Source organism: Zeus faber (assembly GCF_960531495.2).
Source record: "Zeus faber genome assembly, chromosome: 5".
Lineage (NCBI taxonomy): Eukaryota > Metazoa > Chordata > Actinopteri > Zeiformes > Zeidae > Zeus > Zeus faber.
In genome coordinates, this window is record NC_137192.1 from 36,454,621 (window position 1) to 36,477,314 (window position 22,694).

General features: G+C 45.3%; 1 protein-coding gene across 1 annotated transcript in view; it reads left to right on the plus strand.

Moving 5' to 3' along the window:
- Positions 1-1,857: 1,857 nt before the first annotated feature.
- The window catches only part of tasora (transcription activation suppressor a), a 44,560-nt gene continuing 23,723 nt past the window's right edge, over positions 1,858-22,694 (plus strand). Inside the window, exons 1-3 of the mRNA XM_080001208.1 lie at positions 1,858-2,223; positions 19,877-20,013; positions 20,773-20,865. Of these exons, the coding sequence (XP_079857334.1) occupies positions 1,995-2,223; positions 19,877-20,013; positions 20,773-20,865 (459 nt within the window). The 5' untranslated portion in view covers positions 1,858-1,994. The remainder of the gene's footprint in view (positions 2,224-19,876; positions 20,014-20,772; positions 20,866-22,694) is intronic.

Sequence of the window (22,694 nt, forward strand, 5' to 3'; positions counted from 1 at the left end):
TGCTGTGCTGGCTGGTGGAGGTGAAGCCGGGCTGAGAAACCTGTTTCTTTATTCTTCCACCGCAGCAAAAGCCACCGTCTCGCTCATTTCTAAAATCTCTCAACGTATTTTCAAAATCCAGTTTGATTTATAAATAGTATAAAAATGTTAAACCGTGGAGATAAATATTCCCGTTAGATGACATGGGAAGCACAGTTCACTTACCGAGACTCTGAACAGCGCTGACCAGCGACGATCGATAGTGTCCTTTAAAGAGAGCGTCAAGGTGAAGATCATTCCTCCATATTCCATGTGATGTGAAGTCACAATGTGAAACCCTTTTGATAGAGTTCAACATTTAAATCGAATTACTTTTACACACACACAGAGACATCATTGTGGAGGGGGCGTGTACCAACGTGTACCATCAAAGAAGAAATGCTGACGTCACTTCCGTAAACAAGACGAGGATCCGGTTTCACTCGGCTGTGAAAACTTTGGTCTCTGTGTTGTTATGGATGAGGAGAAGTGGGTGGAGGAAGATCTAAATCATATCACAGACCTTAATCTGACCAGTGCAATAGATCCAAGTCAGTGTAAGCAGCGCGTACTGGACTTCATTTTCCACGATGATAGTCAGTTCTTCGACAGGGAGGCTGAATTTGATATGATCCTGGACTTGGAGAACATTTCAAACAACGGATTTCAACCTGAATGTGACGATGAAAGGGATTATTTTTAAGAACCACTGGAGGAGACCGACAATACGTCCGTTGTTGTTAAGAAAGTTGATGACGTGATGAAGTCACATAATAACTTCAACAACTTTGAAGATATTTAGTATAAACACATTTATATGTTAAATGACACACCGGCTGATTTTCCGAGATATTTTTGATAGACTCTACATTTTGTTGTGTTGTCTGTACTTTTAAACACTGAAATAATTCCACTTTTATAAAACATTTATATTCTTTCCGTTAAATAAAAGCTTTTTTAAAAACAAAAATAGTTGTGTGTTGATGATGCTGTTCAACATTCCCTCAAAACACAAGAACAAAGCAGAGATTGCCCCATTCAGCAGTATGTTAAGTAGCCATGAGGCTTTGTTGGTCCTCCAACCCCAGTTGCATAGTGGGAGCTGAATGAAGCTGGTGTGGTGAAAACTTTGAAGGTGATTATCTCAGAATCACAGTTTGCCAAACCCTTGTCATTAACAAGTCATAGCTTTAAAAATATTTGCTTGATTTGCACAAGTGACAACTTGCTTGGAAGCTCTGATTCTCCACTTTCAAATGACGCGGAGAAAAGTTGAAAGCCGCCAAATTACCCTAAAGTCTGCGGTGGGTCACATATGTGTGTATTTCTATTATGTGCTTGTTTCTATATGTGTGTGTGTGTTTAATTGTAAGTGTTTCTATATGTGTGTTTATATAAATGTATATGTGTGTTTCCGCTGACGCTCCCAGGAAGACGTTGTTGTTGTTGTTGTTGTTGTTGTGCCTGATCCTCTGTTCAAACAAGATGTCTTCCCTTCTGTTGCTGCAAAAGTGTGTGTTCCCTGACCGGGAATCGAACCCGGGCCGCGGCGGTGAGAGCGCCGAATCCTAACCACTAGACCACCAGGGAGCTGAGAGCCGCCTGTCCATGGCTCGTCACGAACTGCTCTCCTGCAAACGACAGATGACGTCACCTGCGGTTCCGCTGCGCGCAGGTCGCTCATCTGGACGCGACGCTCCCTCGGTTTTCACACGAGTTTCGTTTTCACTGCAAAGCAGCGCCCGCGAACCATGTCCCACGTGACTTGAACGTCGTCAAGCCGCTGGCTCGCGGCCTCCTCGGCTGCAGCGCAGAGGCATCATGGCGGCGCCGACTCAACGCCGCGTCCCCCGGCTCTGCTAGCGGCCGGAGCCAGCCCCCCCCCCCCCGGCCCCACTCTGCCGGGGACACACTCTCGCAGACCGGTTGGTGACAACGCGTCAGCTCGTTCGTTGGGTTTGTTGATTATTTCCAAGATGGAGCCCGCCCGGGGCCCGCCGGCCGGGGCGAGGCGCGGAGCCGGCCCGCGAGACGCCGAGACCGGGCAACCGAGCGGCGGAGCGGCGCCACGGGACGCAGAGAGCGGGGCGGCCGACCGGAGGGAGCCCGGCGGCAGGGAGCGGGCCTTCGAGCCGCTCCACCGGAGACACATGCCCATGGAGCCGCTCAAGTTCCACATCCCGAGGAAAACCCGGGAGCAGAGAGGTGGGCTCCGCTAGCCTGGATGGCGTGGACCGTTTTTAACCTTTTATTTCACCGTGTATTTAATTTGCGACCGTGTAAACCGTGTATTTCTCATGTATTTGCCGCTTGGCCGCCCTGCGTGTCCCCTGTTCATTCTCTGGAACGGTTTGTTGTCAGTGTGTAGCATCGCTGTTAGCCACATGCTAACTCTGTGTGTGTGTGTGTGTGTGTGTGTGTTCGTTCTCTCCTGGTCTAAACCGATGGACCTCCAGTCCAGTCCATCGGTTTAGAACAGTCCTCAACTGAACCTTCTCCACACCGACGAGCCTCAGTTTGAACCAGTTGATCAGATTAAGTCTCTGGGTCCGATCAGAGATCAATATCTTTCTTGATCCGGATCTGATGAAGTGTATCTTCTCTAGTCCAGGGAGATAGCGGCGGAACTAGAATCCAAACATTCTCTCATTTAGAGGAAATAACAGTAAGTTTAACTCGGGGCTCTTTTGTTGTGGACCCCCTGGCACCTCTGGAAGGATCCCTGCTTGTCCATGGACCCCACCTTGAGAACCCCTAATTTTAGGGTTCACTATAATGCTCACGAAAGACACCTTTCGAAAGTCCTGGTCATCAAACAGAGGGTTTCTGGTCGATTCCCGGGGTTAGAAACAACAACCCTCAGAGAAGCTGGCCAGGAGGACTACCAGGAGTGTGTGTGTGGACAGCCAGCAGGAGCCGCAGGGCTAGCAGGGCGCGCTATTGCTTTGTGAATTTGAGGCAAAATTGTAAAGCGCCTTTGCGTCCCCTGGAGTAGAGGGTTTAGGGTACAAATCAAATGCAGTTTACCATTCACTGCTCGTGCAGCAATATGAGTTTTCAAGGTGATAAATACACGTGTTTCTCAGTTTCCCGAATCTTCAGATTCTTGTCTAACGATCCCCAGTTGAAATGTTGAAAAGAATTGCGTAAATTTAAATATGAACCGTTTTGTCCTCCTGTGGGATGGTGTGTTTTGAGCTCAAAAACAGCCTCAGAGTTCTGGAAACATGAAATCTTGATGTGTGAACTTTGAGGCGGCAGCGTGAACTTGCAGAGTTCCCACTGGAGACGCAAACAGTTCGGCGTTTGGAGGAAAAACGGGCGTCCTGTTTGCACTGTGTTTCCGTCACGCTTGGTTAAATGACAGAGTACAAAACAAAACAGAAAGAGACGGACAACACGGAGCGAGGGACGGGAGATACAAACTGGAGGACGAGCGGAGAAAGAGGAAACTCCCGGAGTTCAGCGACAGATTTCGGCGCCAAGCTGTTTGACCACGTGAGAGATTGATGGAGAAAAGAGGTGGAGTGTGATGTACAACCTAACGGAGTGCAGGTTCTAGAAGTGGAGCTCAGTCCCCTCCTCCGTCCAGGAGAATAACTCTGTTACAGAGCCACTAGTTAATCACACAAGTATGTGAAAGGCTTTTCGGTGTTTTGATCAAATCAGTGGAGATCATTAAAATACATCCCAACAGTTAGATGTTAAAAGCTACAACTTGATAAGCTTTGTTATGTCACATGGCCCCACTCAGACCAAGATCTCTCTTAGGACTGTAAACCAGCCCTCCCAGCTCAGTTTTGGTACGAGGAGCTGACTAGTCCTCTGATCCGCTGTGATGCTTATCGTCGTACCTCCATTAAATGTGTTAAATATCCTGGCAGGTTTGCTAGGAAGGCTTGAGATATTGAAATGGTGCCCTGCAGATTCCCTCTAAACTTTTTTTTTAATATAAATTACAAAGTGAGTTTGTTAGTTTTTCTGATTGATGGAGTGAATAGCACTGTGTTAAAATGCGTCTTGTGGCTTCAGGATGTCGTCATGGACGTGCAGTGTATCTCCGTATTGAAATGTGGGCATTACAGTAGATTGTATGATGGTTCTTCGGTTCTTAAAGTATTGAATTCTGAAGGGAAGTTTGTTATCCACCCAAATGCTCAAGTATTTATCAGACTGAAATAAGGCCATGCGTGGGACAGGATTATTTATATTTTATTTGATTCTTGATCACTGTAAAAAACGGAATGAATGCAGAATTAAATAAGAAATATATTAAAAACCCAGGGAAGAAAAGGAAAATAGGTATGTTGTGTGTTTCTGGCTGCTGCTCCAGTGCGCCCCTGTCTCCTTCTTGACTCCTAACCCCGTGTCGGCTCTCACTGGCTGTAGCTCCCTGTGTCACTCCCGAGTCCACCCCGACACGACCAGATATTAAATCTGCTTTATATCTCGCCTTCGTCTGTGGCGGGAGCGCGCTATGATTTGCGGCCGATCTGGGGCTTTGCTCGGCGACCTCCAAAAACCTGTCGGCGTATGGAAAATCAGGCTAAAATGTTGTAGTCTGAACTTGGCATAATCATCACACCACAGATAGAACAAACATAGAAACAAACATGTACTTGACTAAAGAAAGAAATATGGAGTCAGACGGCACCATGTATTTGACCAAACCTTAAGTTGACTACGAATTGGAACAGCTACTACAGCACGTGGCCTCTTCCTGTGCTAGTTGTAGCAGGAAAGGAGAAGGATGTAATCAGGAGGGCGTAAAGGGGAGTGTGTGAAGCAGATGCTGGTGCTGTGTGTGTTTGTCTGTTCACTAGTGAGTGCACAGGATTGGCCCAATTGAACCCAGAGTTCTTCCCAAACACCTTGGACAGATCAGTAAATAGTGCAACATAAAGAACAACTGGAATTTAACAATGACCAGATTAGAAAAGGAACTATTTGGCTAAGAAAAAAGCATTTGTGTCTGCATTTGGACGGGCGGCCCAGTTCCAAAATTGTCCTGAATCCGGCTTTCAGAATCAGTTTTATTTGCCAGGCCTAATTTACATATACTAGGAGTTTGTTGTGGTGGGGTTTGGGGCTGCAGCCCATTAGCATAACAAAGCTTAACAGTCTGAATAAATGGAGAACAATAATTTGTTAAATGTATACAGATAGCCAAAAAATACAAAACAGGAGTAGTCTGATATATACAGTGTTGGGTCTCCTAAATTAAACACACAAGATTCCGCGCCCATTACAAATATTGGGCGTGTCATCGGTACCTACGTTTTGTCCCTCTCAATCAGCATTATGACATCAAAGCACTGTGACATCCAAATCTGCATTGTGACACTGTGACATCCCAATCGGCCGGTTGGACTAACGCTACATTTGGAGAAGCAGTATTGTGGCATCTCCTTCCATTCACTTCATTATTGTCCTGGAAGAAGCAGAATCTGTAAGTTCTTTATGTACATGTTCTAATAGAAGTGACGTCTTATTAACAATGAATACTTTTGTGCTATCTGACACCACTGCAATTTATTTATTTTATTTAAAACATTTTTTTTACTCCTGCTGTTGCCATACTGGATGTACTACACAGAGTATTTGTTGCGTTGCATGTAGGAAAGCTGCTGCAACAACTCTGTCCTGTGAGGAGCAGAGCACACAAGCAGCAGCAGCCCCTCTGTGGACGACTATTATCATGTTTGGCTCTAGAAACAACTCTTCACTACTGCAAGAGGAGGAGATTCACCACAGTGAGGGAAATTAACACAGAACCAAACAACATTTACACTAAAACAAACATCGGACGACATGTTTTAAAAACAGTGAATTAAGTCCAGGAAAACTTGGTCATGTGGCCTCTTCCTGTCATAGTTATGGCAGCAAATGAGGGAGAAAAGGAGAGGGATGCAACCAGTAGGGGGGGGGGGGTGTGTGTGTGTGTGTGTGTGTGTGTGTTATTGGTACTGGTGTAGAAGGTCGATATTATGTCGTGGCACCTCCAAGCAGCGTAAACGGCCCCCTCCCAAATCTGCATAGACATCCCATGGCTGCAGGAAATCCCCGAGTACCCTGCCCTGCACCCACAGAAGAACCCCGGGCCCCCAGAGAAGCCGAAGGCCCGGGGAGCAACCCCCACGCCTGGCCCCGAGAAGCATAACCCAGTCCCAGGGAGCACGAGGAGACCCTGCACTCCAGGGGCGTACACATATGACCCACCCCCAAGTGCAGGCACAAGATGCAGGCACAGAACCTGGGCTGTGGACGTCAGGCACGAACCGAAGCCCCGGAGCCAGGCCCCGCGCCAACAGACACCCCACCTGAACCGCCCGCCCCGTAGGCAAGCCGGCGGGACCCCATGCCCACCCACGCTCTGCCCCACCGCTGTCAACCAGACGCCAACCCGGCCGCGAGCACCAAGGGGATGCTAGCCGCCGCCAGCAGGCCGCCAGATATATGGGCCCTCAACTACCCGGGGCACCCGCCGCAGAGAAGCCCCACAGCAGGAGCAAAAGATGACAGCCGCCCCCCACACCCCAACCCACACTCACAACAGCAAGCAGCCCCCCAGAGGCCCCGGAAGGCACCCGGTGGCGCTCTTCACAGCCCCGCCAGGTTCCAGCACGCCTTAAGCCACCAGGCGCAAGCCCCCAGGACTCCAGCCCAGCCGGCAGTGGGCTCACCCGGCCAACCACGCCCCCACACCGACCCGCCAGCGACCCGCCATCCCAGAAAACCCCACTGCTCAATGTGTGCTGTTGGCAATTGCACGGTTGTGAGGGTGCAAGTCCTTCAGGCAAGTCGAACCAGAATCACTCGCACCCCTCCTGCCGCGCAAACCCTGGTCTGGTGGAGTGTTGTTCGGAGTAGGATTAGTGTGCAAATGTATGTGTTCTAAGCAAATATGAGTGGGAAAATTTCGGGTGGACGAGAAGCAGGCTGGGGCAGGAGCGTGACAGGAAAGATGGCAGGTGCATCCCTACCCATATAGCTCGCACCCCACCTATCCCGCAAGCCCTAGGCCTTTTTGTGTGGTGTATATACGGAGTATGAGTATTGGCACTGGGAGAGATAGGCGAAGCACAACCAGATTGACGCAGGGGCACGGCAGGCCGGGTAGTGACCACGCTGACCCCACCCCGGACCTGGCCATGCCCTAGCACGCCCACCTCCCGTACCTGGTTGCACCCAACCAAAAACAACCAGTCATGGGTGCAGAGCGGCCCGCCATGCCGGGCAGCTCCGCGCCCCCATCAGGCCCTGGTCCGTTCCCAGCTGCCGAGCATGCGGACCACAGAACAGAGGGCGGCAGATCCACACCCCCCCTCCTCACCCCACCCACAGCCCGACCCCCTTGCGAGAGCGCCCCGTGCACCAAGAGTGCCAGAGGACAGGTACCCCGGCAGCGGTGTGAAGACAGGAGTCCGCCCCCAAACCGAAGGAGGCCACATGGTGAGCCACACGTAAAGCACACCCGGCCCCGGGGTCACCAGAGGGAACGCCTATCCAGCCCCGGTACGACGGGACACCACCACCACACCCACACCCACACCCACCCCCACGGGACGCAGAAGGACATGCAAGCCCCGCCACCCCTCCCACAGTGCGGGCGACCCCAGTGGCGGGCCGACCGCTGACCACTGGGCCAAGACCCGAACGCGCAACCTACACCCCTCGCTCCGAACCCGCAACCACACGCCAAACCAATACACGGACGCCAGCTGCAGGCACTCACCAGGAGCACTCCAACCACAGGAGACAGTCCAGCGCAACACAGAAAAAAGAGCTGCTGCCACCACCCGGCCCCCCCTCACACCCCCATGGGGCCCCAGGACCCCCCATGACCACAGGACCCAAGTGCCATGGACGTTGCCACAGCCGCTGGGCACCCACCCAACTGCAGAGCCTCGACGAGACCAGGAGGACCCCCACATGCCCTAAAACACCACGACATTGCGCCGACTTAGGAAGACTCAAGTATTAAATGATGGAGTTATGTCACTGACAAAAGTAGCCCATATTTCATTAAATGAATCAACCTTGTTTTTGATATTGCCCATAGATTTTCCATTGATATGTATTCTATTAATAAATGTAAGAATTGGGATGTGGTGAGATAATCTCTATTTTTCCAATTGAGTAATATTATTTTCTTGGCAATTGTTAAGGCGATCAAATGGGTTGGTGGTATTCAAGTGGTGGGTCAACTGAGGAGAGGTCACCGAGGAGACATACAGACGAGGAGACTGGAATGCTGTGACCCAGAAGGGTTGATAGCTTCTTGGTGATGTTTGTCCAGAATGCTAGGATAGGTGGGCGGAGCCAGAAGGCATGAAAGTAGTCATCTCTGTTATCAAGGGAACAGGGAGAGCAAACGTCTTCATCCACAAAACCCATTTTGAACATGTTGCGTCATATGAGCTCTGTGCAGAGTTGCATTTTGGAGTTGCGGGTCATAGAAAAGGTGTTGTTGCAAATAAGCTTCCACAGGTTGATATCGGTGGGAACAGCAAGGTCTCTTTCACATTCCATGGTAGGTAAAGATAAAGTGTCATCAGTTTGTAATAAAAGTTTGTTTATTCTGGAAAAGGGATTTTTTTAAATGACCAATATGAGTAAGATGTTCAGTCAACGGAGGTGGTTGTAGGATGTTGTTCGTCAATTTGACTAACTTTTAGAGACTGCTGTAGTTGAAGCAATTGAAGGAAGCCGTGGCCACTGATATTATACCTTTAGGTTAAGGTTAGGAAGGATACAAGCATTGTTTTCAAAAATATGTTCCAGATTAGTCTTTTCCAAGACCTGAACTTTATTGGTCGGATTTTGACCAGAAAATCTGGGTTGTGCCAGATGACTTGAAATTGTTTGCAGATAGTGTGACCACTGAGTTTGAGGAATCTCCACCAGTCGTTGCGATGAATGGGTTTTTAAAGCAATTATGTTTCCTTATTGATTCAGTAAGGAATGGTAGATCAGATATTGATAACTCCTGATATTCTGTTTGTTCAGTGTCTCTACATCCATGGCCCAATTGTTGCTCTGGTTGTAACCATTTAATTATACATTGAAGATGGTTTGCTAGATAGAAGTATCTCAAGTTTAGGGCTGCTAGGCCTCCGCAGTCTTTGTTTTTCTGTAGTGTTCCTAGTTTAATTCTTGGTTTCTTGTATTTCCAATAAAATTGATTGACTATTGAGTCTAGAGTATTAAACCAGTGTTGGTTGCACTGGGGTCATTGAAAATAGATTCAAGATTTTTATTTGTCACTTACATATACATACTTTCATACATATATGCAGTGAAATGTAATGCAACGCACCCGGTGATAACACACAATATGTCCTAGAAAAAATATATAGTTTAATTTTGGTAGTATATTCATTTTCACTGCTGCTATCCTTCCAATTAGTGAGATGGCTAGGTTGTTCCATTGAATGAGGTCTTCAATGGATTTGAGCAATGGAGTAAAATTAAGGGTAAACAAATCTAGATGATTGACTGGTGGAGATATAAATACCAAGGTATCTAATGTTGCCTGTTGTGATGGTTAAGGGAAGTTTCTGGGTTACAGCGTTGCCGACCCCCCCCACTGCGTGGTAAGACCGTGGATTTAGTCCAATTTATCAAATAGTCTGAGATAGCTGAGAATTTAGATATCAGATTGAACACTTCCGGTAGGGATGATATTGGGTTCCTTACGTACAACAAGGTATTGTGTGCATACAATATGATTTTGTGAACACAGTTCCCTGTTTTTATGTCAACGATATTACTGTTTTTACAGATGGCCGCCGTGAGGGGTTCGATGAAGATGGTGAATAGTAAAGGGCAGAGCGGACATCCATGTCTTGTGCCACGTTGTAGAGTGAAACACTGAAGTGTAACCATTGGTGACGAGAGAAGCATATGGAGCGTTGTACAGAATTCTGATCCATTCAATGAGTGACTCTCCAAAGCCAAATTTGTTGAGGGTTGAAAACAGATATGTCCTATTAACTCTGTCAAATGCTTTTCGCATCTAAAGAGGCAATTACAGTATTTAAGTTGTTTCTTTGAGATATGCTTATCAGAGTAAATGAACAGCGCATATTGCTGGATGAGTGTCTGCCTTTGACAAAGTCTGTTTGGTCTGGGTGAACTATGAATGGAATTACTTTTTAAATTCTGTTGGTTAGTGGTTTACTAATCTTTAAATCTCAATAAGGCTTATGGGTCTATAACTGGAGATGAGATTATAGAATTCCACTGGGTAGCCATCTGATCCAGGTGATTTATTGTTGGGCATAGAGAGGAGAGCTTTCCTGTGTTGTTCCAGAGTAAGAGGTTGATCTAATGCAGTAGCCTGCTCTGTGGAAGGTCTAGGGAGGTCAATATAATCAAGGAACGAGTGAAAGTTTGATATATTTGATTAATTATCTGAGTGATATAGCTTATTATAAAAGTCTCTAAATATGTTATTGATGTCTTGCTATATGTGTATGTTATTCTACCCTGTGGGTCTTTAATGGCTGTAATTAGTGGGGTTTTTTTTCTCTCCATCGCCTCCATCAATTGACTGGCAAGGAATTTACCTGATTTGCCATTGATTTCAAAATAATTTGCTCTTGCTCATTGTATGAGAAATTGTGTCTTTTGATGGATCATATCAAGTTGAGATGTAATTGTCTGGATCTCATTTCGGATTTGCTGAGTGGGTGAGTGGGCTTGTTGGGAGTGCAACTCCTTTAGTCACTGTTCGAGTTTATTTTGGCATGCTTGTCCTTTCTTTTCTTGTGAGTGGAGAATGAAATAATACTACCTCTTTGAACTGCCTTAGCCATTTCCCAGTGTAAGGATGGTGATATTACTGTAGCCATTCAGTTCAATGATGGAAGTCCATTCTCTGGCAAAGAAATGGTTAAATTATTTTTGTCAGAAGTGAAGCGTTAAACTGCCACCTGCTGGGAGGATTCCGGTTGGTTTAATTTATGAGGTTGAAACTAATCGGGCCGTGATCAGAGATTACAATAGGGTAGATCTCAGGATTAATGATTTTGGACATTACAGAGTTACTTGTCAAGAAAAATAGATTCAATAAGAAGCTTTGGTCGGTGGTGAATAATATGTGTGTTCTCTATTATGTGGATTATTTGATCGCCAACAATTGCCAAGAGCAAGATCACTAATATATTGTTTTATAGTGTCCGACGAGCATCAGGATTTGTGATTATTTCTCGTTTGAGAATGGTCTAAACTTAGATCCACTACTGTGTTGAAGTCTCCTCCGAATATAACAATTGAGTCAGAATTCTCAGAGTTTTGAAAATAAGAAATAAAAAATTTGGGTAGTCTTCATTGGGGCTATAAATATTAGCTGTGTTCCTTTGATATTACCTAAAATTCTGTTAATCATTATCTAATGCCTTTCTGGGTTTGATATTGTGTTTTTTTTTTATTGATAAATATAGAAACACCTCTTCGGAGGGAGGACTAGGAAGGTGAGATGATGAGTGAGCAATATTTTTAATCCTGACAGATTTCACTGCTAATTTCTACATCTCGCAGTATATAATTACACAATTTACCAAAATACATAATTATCAGAATAACCAGGGTGTGGTGGAGCAGTTTCGGAATAATCTGGATTGTATATCCAGGATAGTCTCTTTCATTATTTTATTTTATTTTTTAGAGCCCCCACCCCCGTTGTGAGACGCTTCAGAGGTTTTAAGATCCGTGATTAATTTGACCCATGAATTTTGCATCCCGCTGACTGTGCGGCACTGCTACAATTTAAAAGCACCTGAAGTTAGCTCCTGTCTCACGCAACGCATCACCTCAAGGCCCAGGCCCCTGTGATAAACGCGACTTGGAGAGTTTAGAACACAGTATAACATTATCCACATCATGGCGCTCAGCCTCTTCTATCAGGTCCCAAGTAAGAGAGATGGAAGTACATGAGAGCAGCAGCCAGAAACACAGAACAAAGCTATTTTATTTTCTTCTCTAGGTCTTGAATATTTTTCCTATTTAATTTCTGCTTTTAATTTAATTCTGCAAGCGACGACAAGAACTTGCAGACCTGCTTCTTCAAGTAGAGGCAGCAGAGTGAGAGTAAAGAGTTGAGGGTTACTTGACTGGTCTCAGCTTCCACGACACAGCCAGGGCGTGAACCCCACTGTGGGGAAACTCCCACACAACCTCCAAGAGAATGGACAATCCAAGGTTCAAAGTACAAAAGGAAGCATCAAACCCCATACCCCCCTTTTTAAATTCTTTGAGTTTGTTCCAAGTCATGCGGAAATGAGAAGGGATCCCAGCTTTGCCTTTCAAGGTTTTTTTTTTTGTTTTTTTTTTTGCATAGTACCTTTCAGGGCTGAGGGGCTCCAGCAAAGCCCTGGAAGATGAAGACCCAAGACCAGAACCCAAACGACAGCCTTGTGAGGACCATGACAAGCAATGTCCCGTTCACAGAATGGCCCACTCCCTCAAAAGTGCAGGGGCTTCAGAAAGAAACCGCTTGATCAGAGGAAGGGGTTTCCAAACAACTTTTTCAGATGCTGCACCTCGACAAACCATCAAGCCAAAGACTTGCAGAGGGGTCCACCAACCTGGCCATAGCGCATGGCTGGGAGCAAGTAAGAGAGGTTGAGAGGTAGCCACTTAAAATTGTACAGAGGTCTGCAGGGTCGGCCTATGAGGTTAAATCTTGTGCCAAGATAACTCTGGTCCTTCTTGCTGTGAGGCAGGAGTGCAAGCACTGCTCCACAGTTAGACGACCAGAGTAACCTATCACTGGCAAGGTCGGCTTTCTTCAACATGTTTGGCATTCAAGGGGATGCCTCCCCCTATTACCCTGAAGACATGCTCTGGTACATCAGAAATCGCTAGGTTAGGGTCTGTCAGCGCTGTGGGCCATAGTAGCATCTACGTGAAAGAAGTTCACAGATGAAAAACACCATGTCAAAATGTCAGAAAACTCATCTTTAATCAATTGGTCGATGATGACAAACTTGAACTTGATTATGACTTAACATCTTGAACGAAGTGTTCTTCAAAGATGACTCTGAACAGTTTGGTGGTCCCCCGTTAATTGCAGAGTCCCAGACAGCGTCTGCCCAACAATCCGGACCAAGCCCCCAACAGTCTTGTCAGTCCACCAAACTCTGATAAAGAAGCCAGAAATGAAGGACCACTTCATGAAGAAATTCTTTAGGAATGGACACGCTAAACCAGCACCCATGCTGAAAGATGACAAAGAAATAAGTAAATTTGTGGTATGGCACTTCTATGTGGATGACGGGTTGAAGTCGTTTGCCATCATTTAGTGTAGAAACCAGCAAAAAGCCCTTAACCCAACGTGGAGTGCAGTCACTGTACCTGTCAGGGCCACATTCAGGACGCGCGGTTTTGAGAGGGCTTGGTGAATGGAATGCTGCACTATTGGATGAGAAACAGGAAGAGTGGCTAAGCTGGAGTAACTCACTGCTAAATCCTCAAGAGTTGAAGATTCCCAGGCTGTGTACATCACTGCCAATCTCTGAGGCTCAGTTATTTGGGCAAGGCAAAACTGGCTCCAAAGCAGGCCCCATGGTGGCATATCAGCGCCAAAATCCGCAAGCTCAAATGTGATACACGTGCAGATGTAGAGGAGCGTGAAACTCAAAGACAAGGACCATTACCAATTGTAATTAGGGATACAGTGGGGACTGGGTCTGCCCACTTAATGCCAAAAAGCAAAATCATTCGTGAGTGAGCAGGTGAAAGTTTTGCGAGCAGGAGAGTGATGATAGTAGTTTGGGATAAGTCACACACTCCTTCGGATTCTGCAGTATGGTTTCCTCCTCGCAGGCTACAATATTGCTTGCGCGTGTATAGATATTCTGCGTGCAAGTTCTGTGAGAGAGCTTGCAAAAATAATATGCGTGTGCGGCTGTTTCGGTTGCGCACACAACTCCTCTACATTAATGCACGGATCTAATTTGCGCTGGCATGTTTTGGCTCTGATATGCCGCCATACCAACCTTCCCATTTCCAGATTTTAGCTTGGTGTGGTTGTACTAGTGGTTGAGATGGCAGAAGTATCTTACAGGAGCATCAGATGGTCCATACAAGCAGGCCAGTGGTACTATGTTACCACTAATCTCAACCCTGCTGATCATTCTACAAGAGCTGTCTCAGCCAGTCAGTTAGCTCTCCTCTTGGCTAACTGGACCTGCTTTCCTCACGATACACAAGAGAGTCGACCACCAGATGAAGACTTTGACTTCATTAACCCTGGAACTCATTGGAGAATTGCATCCCGAAGTTACTGCCTGTGTTATCCATCTTTCAGCCAAGCTTGGCAGTGCATGATCAAGCCTTTATCTAGTTGAAGATCTCTCTCAAGAGTCGTGGCCCGGCTCTCACACATCGCTCACTCCTTCTCCCAAGCACCTAAAGGAAAAAACAAGCCCTTGTCATGGCTGGCACACCTGAATCAAGCCTATCTAAAGAGCAGCTCCAACAGACAAAAGCGAGATTCATTTTGTGTGCAGAACGAAGGTGACAAAGAAGAGATTAACTGTATCCAGGGTGGAAGCCTGTTCCCAAACAAAGTCCACTTCGCAAACTCTGCCCCTTCATCAATCCACATGGTCTCCTTAGAGTTGGAGGCCCTCTGACAAAAGCAGAAATCACTTCTGATGAATCCCATCCAGTACTTGTTTCTGGCAGGCACCACATCACCACACTACTAATCAGACACTTCCAGGAGCAGGTTCAGCACCAAGGCAGGTGCTTAACCGAAGGAGCTGTAAGGGTAGCTGGATTTTGGGTTGTTGGGGAAGACGATCTGTCCGCAGCACAATCTACAACTGCGTCGCAACCTGTCACAAAGTTTGTGGCAAAACAGGAGAGCAGAAGTTGGCAGAGCTGCCTGCTGAAAGTCTAAGCAAAGACCCTCACTTCACATATGTAGGGATAGATGTGTTTTGCCCTTGGTCTATTACCTCACGAAGAACACAAGGGCGCCAGGAAAAACAGCAAGCGGTGGGCAGTCATCTTCACATGCATGAGCTTATGTGCAATACATATCAAAGTCCTGGATTCGATGGACACCTCCGGTTTCATGAACACTCTTAGATGCTTCTTTGTCCTCAGAGGCCCTGTGGAACCAACTTTGAGGGGGCCTGCAAAGAGCTCCAAATAGACTCCCAATGGCTCTAAAAATAAGCAAGTTGAGAACTACCTGACTGAACATTGATGCACATGGCAGTTCAATCCTCCACACTCTTTGCATATGGGCGGCAGCTGGGAGCGGATGATCAGAGTCCGGTGCCACATATTGGATGCCATGCTCCTCAAATATGGAAAGTAAGGAAGATTGAAGTGAAGATTGTACAGCGAGGCTGTTCCTTAGACCTGGCTCGGAGGTTGACCTTTCTGTCTAATGACACTGGCGAGGAACTGTGAAGTAAGCCATCCACTCTATGCCTCACATCTCAGATTTAGGTTCCTGGCAGTTTGAAATGTAACAGATGCCAGGCAGGGAGGGAGTGTTCGTTTTCGCTTAAATTAAACACACAAGATTCTGTGCCTTACAAATAATGGGTTGGTGCCACCTGCTGGCCGTTTATATGCTGGCCGTCTGTTCTTAAATTCTGTCCCTCCCAATCGGCATGTTGACACGGACATCCCAGTCAGCTTTGTGACATTGTAACATTGTGACATCAAGGCGTCGGTGCTCGTGCAAAATTCCAATTTATGATTTTATAGCGCGGGGGTGTACCCGCACAGAATGTAATGTGACAAATGCAGTCTCCCTGCTACAGAAGTGCAGGATTTATTATTTACACAAAAACATCCAGTTTTTACAAAATTGAGTCCCAAAGCAACGGGGAGACGGAACGGTCCCTGAACTCAGTTGGGTTTAAAACTTCCATTTCATACAGGTCGGAAACAAACAAAAGTAAAGAGATCTAAAATAAAAACAGGCACCGGTCTCGCTGTCGGGATGAGACATAAAACAAACTCCGCTCCAGTTAATTGAGTTAGGTTTATGTGTTTTATTTTCAACACAAGTAAGAAACTAAAGAAATACATCAAAATCCTCTACTAGGTTATATCGAACTTGTCTTGTCTTTATTGATAACAACTAAACAATCTGTGTCTTGTTGTAATTGTATCAACAGGAGTCTTTGAGGCGCAGGGTGTTTTGATATAAAAATACAATCAAAAATACCCAGCCAGAAATTAGCAGTAGTCACGACCGACAGGGGACAGTCGAGAAAAAAATGCAGAAGTAGGTGGAGGGTTCCAGAAGAATGACAAGCAACAAACATGGCTGCGGAAAGAAAAAAAGGGAACTTCTCAATGCCGAGGAGGAAACTTTATTGTTGTTCAACATCTAATGCCGTGTTCAGATGGAACGCGGTAGAAGGGAACGGGATAACGGCACCTTCTGAACGGCACGGGGGTAAGGGGGGGGGGAAAAAACAGGAGTGAGGGAGAGGTATGACGGTAAAAAACAAAACTAGCGATATGTTGCTATGGGTGATGTCTCATAAAAGATACGAAACAAAATTATCCTGTCAAGAGTTTTAGTAATTTTTTTAATTTTATAAGCATCTCGTCCATATCTGCGCCAGTCTTGATCGGTTACGTAACATACATCGCATTCTGTTGTTGAGGATGGCAAAAAGTTTAAATATTTAACTTGCGGAAAGACAAGTCGTAAAAATTCCTGTATGCCCGACCTAGCTCAGCGAGTCTTGCCTCGAACTTCTTGACTTTTAAATGAAATGAGGAGAAACGCTCCTTGTGCCCCTCGCACCAAGTCACAAAATCTCGAAGGTGCGGGACGTCCCGTAGGTTCCCATGTGCCATGGCACCACCCCCTGGTGACGTCATTAGATTTTTTTACCAATTAATCGATGATCGAGGTTAAAAACAATTGATTAAGATAATTCCTTTAAAGTTGCATCCCTATTATGTACACATTGTAAGAGTTAAGACAACTTATTAATAAGTTGTCTGCATAGCGATTGATCGTTGCTCTTCATACTTTTGTGCTGTTCCAAAGTTTCACGCCGCTACCATTAAAAACACCGGAAGTCAGCTTGTGTCTTGGGTACTTTTTTGGAGACTTTTAAGCTTGTTGCATATCTATACATGCATTGAGGGCAACAGAAAAAGATATACAATTGACACGGCAGGGTAAGCGGCAGGAAGATCTGCTGGACAGAGCTGGCAGTCCTTATTCAATGTCCTAGAAATGATCAACGGACAGAGGGGTGTAGCGTGAGCGTATGTCCAGTCTTCTTAGAACAGAAGAAACTTGGTGTTGTGTCTAGATGATTCACTGTAGCAGCTCTTCCAGTTGGACGGTGCAGCTCCAGCAGGGCAGGAATCTCTTAGAATCCAAGAAAATCACCTTCAGGCGCTTTTACATCTCCGTGCTGGACCCTGTGAACTTGCTTTATTCTGATTTTTCCACTGCCAACCCAGCCAAAGTATTCCTTCTGGTTTTAGCTCTTGGTTTCGGCCTGTATGAAGTGTACCAACAAGGCCACATGGGCAAAGCGATACAGCAGTCCATTAATTGGTCAATTGCAATTACAATATCATCTTCTCAAGATCTTCTTCTAAGGCGCCTTTCTGCTGTCGATCTTCTATAACGTGATCTCATTCCTGCTGTCTTTCAACTTCTCTCAAAATAGCTCACATAAATACAAAGCCAAATACTGACGAAAATGTAAACAACTTCAAGTTCCTCCGTTGTTGCATGGTTGTTGCTATTGTTGTGTCTGGAGAATGTACGGCACAGTGGTGTAATGACCAGGTAACTTGGTTAGTTTGGGTGATTAAAGACACATTTTTCTTACTCAACAGAAAGTAAGTAACTTTCTCTTGAGTAGGATAGGGAAATGCTTCAGGTATCTTCTCTCAGACACCCAGGCTTTAACTGAATATTATTTTGGTACGAATGAAAGTTAGCCAAAAAAGTATTGTTTGGTAACTTGTATTTAAGTCAAAGACTCAAAGCACGAGTATTGGCACTGCTATAGAAGGCGTTAAACCAGACTCTCCGTCTAAAGGCCCAAACAAAACCTATACGCAAATGTTAACACCTATGCACTGCAAACACGCGGTGCCTTTGTAGATGTATAAAGGAACATGTCGCGCCAGAGAATTGCCAGAGAGCAACTCAGGCTCTGTTGCAAATTTTAATTTCCAGGCAACTAATTTCAGAGCCTGAAAGCAAATGTCCCAGCTGTACCAGGACACCTCCACATCCATAGGGAGGATCTGACCAATCCCAACGGGCTGGACCCACACTTGACACCCTGACAGGGGATTTGCTAAAGTTTTGTCACCATCCAGGTTGCTACCGTTCAATATGCAGATGTTTTTTATTTAAATCATCATTGTATATCATGTGAAATGTTAGGAGGGAGCTAGAATTGGTGTGTGTGTTAAGGCTGTCAACAACATACAATTCGACCTACTTTTGGGCAGTGTTATTGCATGTTGGGCTATGCCGTTCGTGCTAAATGTTCAATCGTCCAATCGCAGCCGCTGCCGCCGCCTCCTTCTCCTCCGGGAGCAGAGATATTGTATATTTATTATCAAAGACTTTATCAGTGTTGTGGTTAATTACCAACCTCTACATGACAAGAAACCCCATTACATGTTTGTTATAAGAATTTTATGTCTTAAGTTTTGCTGTACTTTTTACATGAACTTTTGTACAAGGTATGTGTACTTTGCTTTTCTCATAAAGGCAAATAGAGTTCATGTCTTAAAAAAGACATGAACTAGTCACTTTCTGTGCCTTAATGTGAAGAGGAGAAAGGCAACATGTCTCGACCATCAGATAAGGGAACATCAACAGATGATCTGTCTCAACGAAAGTGCCCCATCAGCAAAACTGTCTTATCAGCAGGACCCCTGCGGAGATGTCTGCTGACCGACATCTCAACGACTCGTCAGCGTCGCCACTCCGAGAAAACTGTATAAAAAACATCTCCAGTGAGAACTGAGCACCTCCTCTGTGGCACTCTGTTGTGCTGTTACACTGAAACTGCTCCTCTTGTACAAGATTAAATACTTTATTAACCTAAAGTATTTGTCTCTGATTTCCTCTGTAATGATTAGTCCGTCCACGAACAAAGTTAATAACAATTGAATTTAACAATGTTGTATTCAGCCATAAGTCCATAACTAGATATTTCAGTTGTGTGTATTACAAACCTTTAAAAAAAAAAAAAAAAAAAAAAAAAATAGAATGTATGCTTGGAAATCACAAAAATACTAGTGCCAAGTGAAGGTCAGAAGAACTCATTCCCCTGCAGAACATGCCCAAATAAGACACCAGTATTTCAGAAACCTTGAAGGATTCTCGGAAAAATGGCTGCATCCCAAAAGACAGATTGGTTCCTTGCACCGAAAGGGGCAGGGCATGTACCAGAAAGGAGGGAACATTTATATAAGGAAGGACCAAAAGTAGAGGAGTCAGTCGGCCTCCGGAGCCTTCTCATTGTTTATAGCTGTACTTGACTCTCAGATACACAATAAGCCTCTTTGCATCAGACTCAAGATTCTTGTGTTTTTCTTCCAAGTTCTTTTGAGACTAGAACAGATAAAGTGTCGTCCACCTTTTGGATACGACCGTTTGCTGTCTATGTTTAAAAAACACTATTTAACTTAATTATTTTTTCTCTTAAAGCACTACTTCACTTTTTGACTTCTGTAAAATGTATTTTTATCACCAAAGCATTTATCAGTAATACAGTTAAGATGAAAAAAAAAACCCAAAAAAAAAAAACGAGAACATAATTTCCTCCACACAGGGTGTCACATTAACCACCTGTCTGTCTGTCTGTCTGTCTGTCTGTAGCCCTCTTCCAGTTCGAGTCCAGGGAGTGTGAAGACATGCTGAGCATCGTCACCTCCAGCTACAGAGACACGGCCTCCTCCAGCTGCTTCACCTACAGCCAACCCAGGCTGGTCCACAACGAGCTGCTGGAGAAGGAGGTAAGGGAGGAGCTTCAAGGCCTGCTCACCTTCTGCTCCGCTTCTACTCCACCTCCTCAACACCCACTCAGCAAACTGCCGGCCATGTTTTCATTGTTTGGTCTTTTGGCATCAAAATTTGGAACTTTCCATCTTTTGTTGGATCAGCACTTTGTAAGAAATGAAGGTATGATCCTCCAAGCTGCCACCCCCGCTTGCTGTGAAATAAAAACATCTCTGTCTGTGGCGATAGTGGCGCCGCCCCTAGCGGTCGCCTGCGCCGGCGTTCCGGTTACTTTCTCCTAGGACTTATTGTGTGCTATCACCGGGTGCGTTGCATTACATTTCACTGCATATATGTATGGAAGTATGTATATGTATGTGACAAATAAAAAATCTTGAATCTTGAATCTTCAGTCGTTCATCTGTGTGACTGAGTGAGGCAGATACCTGGGTAGAAAGTGGAACTTGAGTCACTTTTGTTACTCGTCCTAGCTTGTAGTGTTGGCGAGACACTTTGTCACCGGTTGACATGGTGATGCTAATGTGTGGTGTTAGAATACCAACCACACCCTGATTAGCGGTCTAGAGAAAAGCATAAACTTTTGAAGCTCGAAACTAGAACCTCTTGAAGACTTGACGAATGCAATTTGAAAAAAATATATGATTCTGGTTTCAATACTGTTTTGTTTGATATGCTTAATTGAATGAATTGATTAGCCACCCGGACTTCTAGTGAAGAATATACTAATACACTTCCTGTTAATGTGTGTGTGTCAGTTTGTGGAGAAGAGGAGGGAGATGAAGATGGAAGGAAGGACTGAAAAGGAGCTGGAGGAAAACTACTGCTTCTTGTTGTCTGACACTGTGAAGGTAACACACACACACACACACACACACACACTAGATGTGGGGAAAAATCGATACAGCATAGTATCGTGATATTTTCCCCACACAATTGTATTGATACTCTGACCCAATAATATATATTTTTCTTTACATTCAGTGTCGTGATATAGAGGCAATGTCCAAAGCACTGTTTTATTCCTCATCAATGGTTTCGTCCAGACTAGCGTTTGGCCTTCCACAACAAAACGCCAAAAACGCTGCTTCCATGTCATTAAACATTAACATCACTTTACCATTAAATATATATATCTATATAAAAACATTAATTCAGTTAAGAGGTTTACTGTCTTTACGAGAGAGGAAGCCGTAACGCAGTAACATCATTTAAAATCATTGAGGATTCTCAGCATGTCTAAACACTTGATTAGCCCCCTGGAGGTAGATTCAGGCTTTGCAGTGAGTGATGCTCATTTAATTACTTGTAAAACATGTAATTAAACGGTGCTGAACACACGTAAATAAAATGGTCGTCAGTTGTCGCTCATAGGTTCCTGACGCAGGGTGACGTCCTGACAGAGAGGAAAAAAGATGCGTTTTAAACTTTTACTGCAGTCAGATGAAAAGGAAGTTAATGTTTTGGCAGTATCGTAATACTTGGTGTATTGCAAAACAAAGAATCACCATATTTTCGTATCAGGACCCGAGTATTGTGATAATATCGTACCGTGAAGTCCCCATGTCACAAATACCTGTTTCACAATCACAGTATACAAGGCCAATCAAGGCATCAGTAAATAGCATGTCATTCGCTCGTTCAATTTGTCAGTGTTTTACTGTTGACTGCACAATCGAAACTAACTAGGTGTGACTTGCCGCAGTGGATCAGTGGTTTCAACACTGTTGCTCTCCCAGTGTTCACGTCTCTGCTTTCCGCCACCCCCAATGCCATGCATGTCAGGGTGAGACACTCCTGCTGACGATGCCCCTGAGCAAGGCATCGTCAAGAGCAGGAGTTGGTCCACGGGCACCTCTTCGTGGCAGCCCATTGCTCCTAATAGAAGGATGGGTTAAACCAGTGCTCCAGACTAACGTTTTGCCATTAGTTGCAATGGTGATCCCTACTGAAAATTGTAATCTGTATTATTATTCATAAAAATGTTGCGTGCTATGTCCACAAACAACCTGTTTTTGCTGCAAGTCAGTGCAGCTCTGTGTGTTGTATTTTATTTTATCCACCAGCTGAGCAGGTGCAGGGACAGCTTCATGCTCATTCAATTAAAAAACAAAAAAACAAACAGACGCAGTGTTCTGGAAGAGGCTCCGTCCGGACACGCCCCGCCGTGCGCAGCGTGCCGCAGCCCGGGACAGAGCACCGGGGCTCACCGGGGGGAAGCATGGAGGTTTGCTTAAAACAATTTGCTACATTAGCCGTTTTGTTTTTTTTCTCAGTTTTTTTGGGGCCGCTTTCCAAAATCAACGAAGGATAAAGAGCGGAGGAGCTAAATAAAGCATCAAATCCTGTAATTATCCAGGAGAAAGGAGCCGCCCCACCCCCCGGTCTGCGTCTCTGCTCCCCAGAGGAGGAGGAGGCGGCGGCTGTTGGCCGACGATTTTTGTCTTTTAGTACGATCGCCAAAGCCTAACGCGCAATAACACAGCCCATAAGTCTGTGAAATTGTAACATTTAAAAATAGTTTGTTGTTGACAGCCCTGACACACACACCCGTTCTCGCTCCCTCTTCATTTTTCACACAATATGCGCACAAAATGTGACTAAATGGTCGCAGTCTGGAGGCCTGGCTTAAACGCCAAGACCACAGCAATTAATAAAATGTATCTTCTTCTTAACGTGT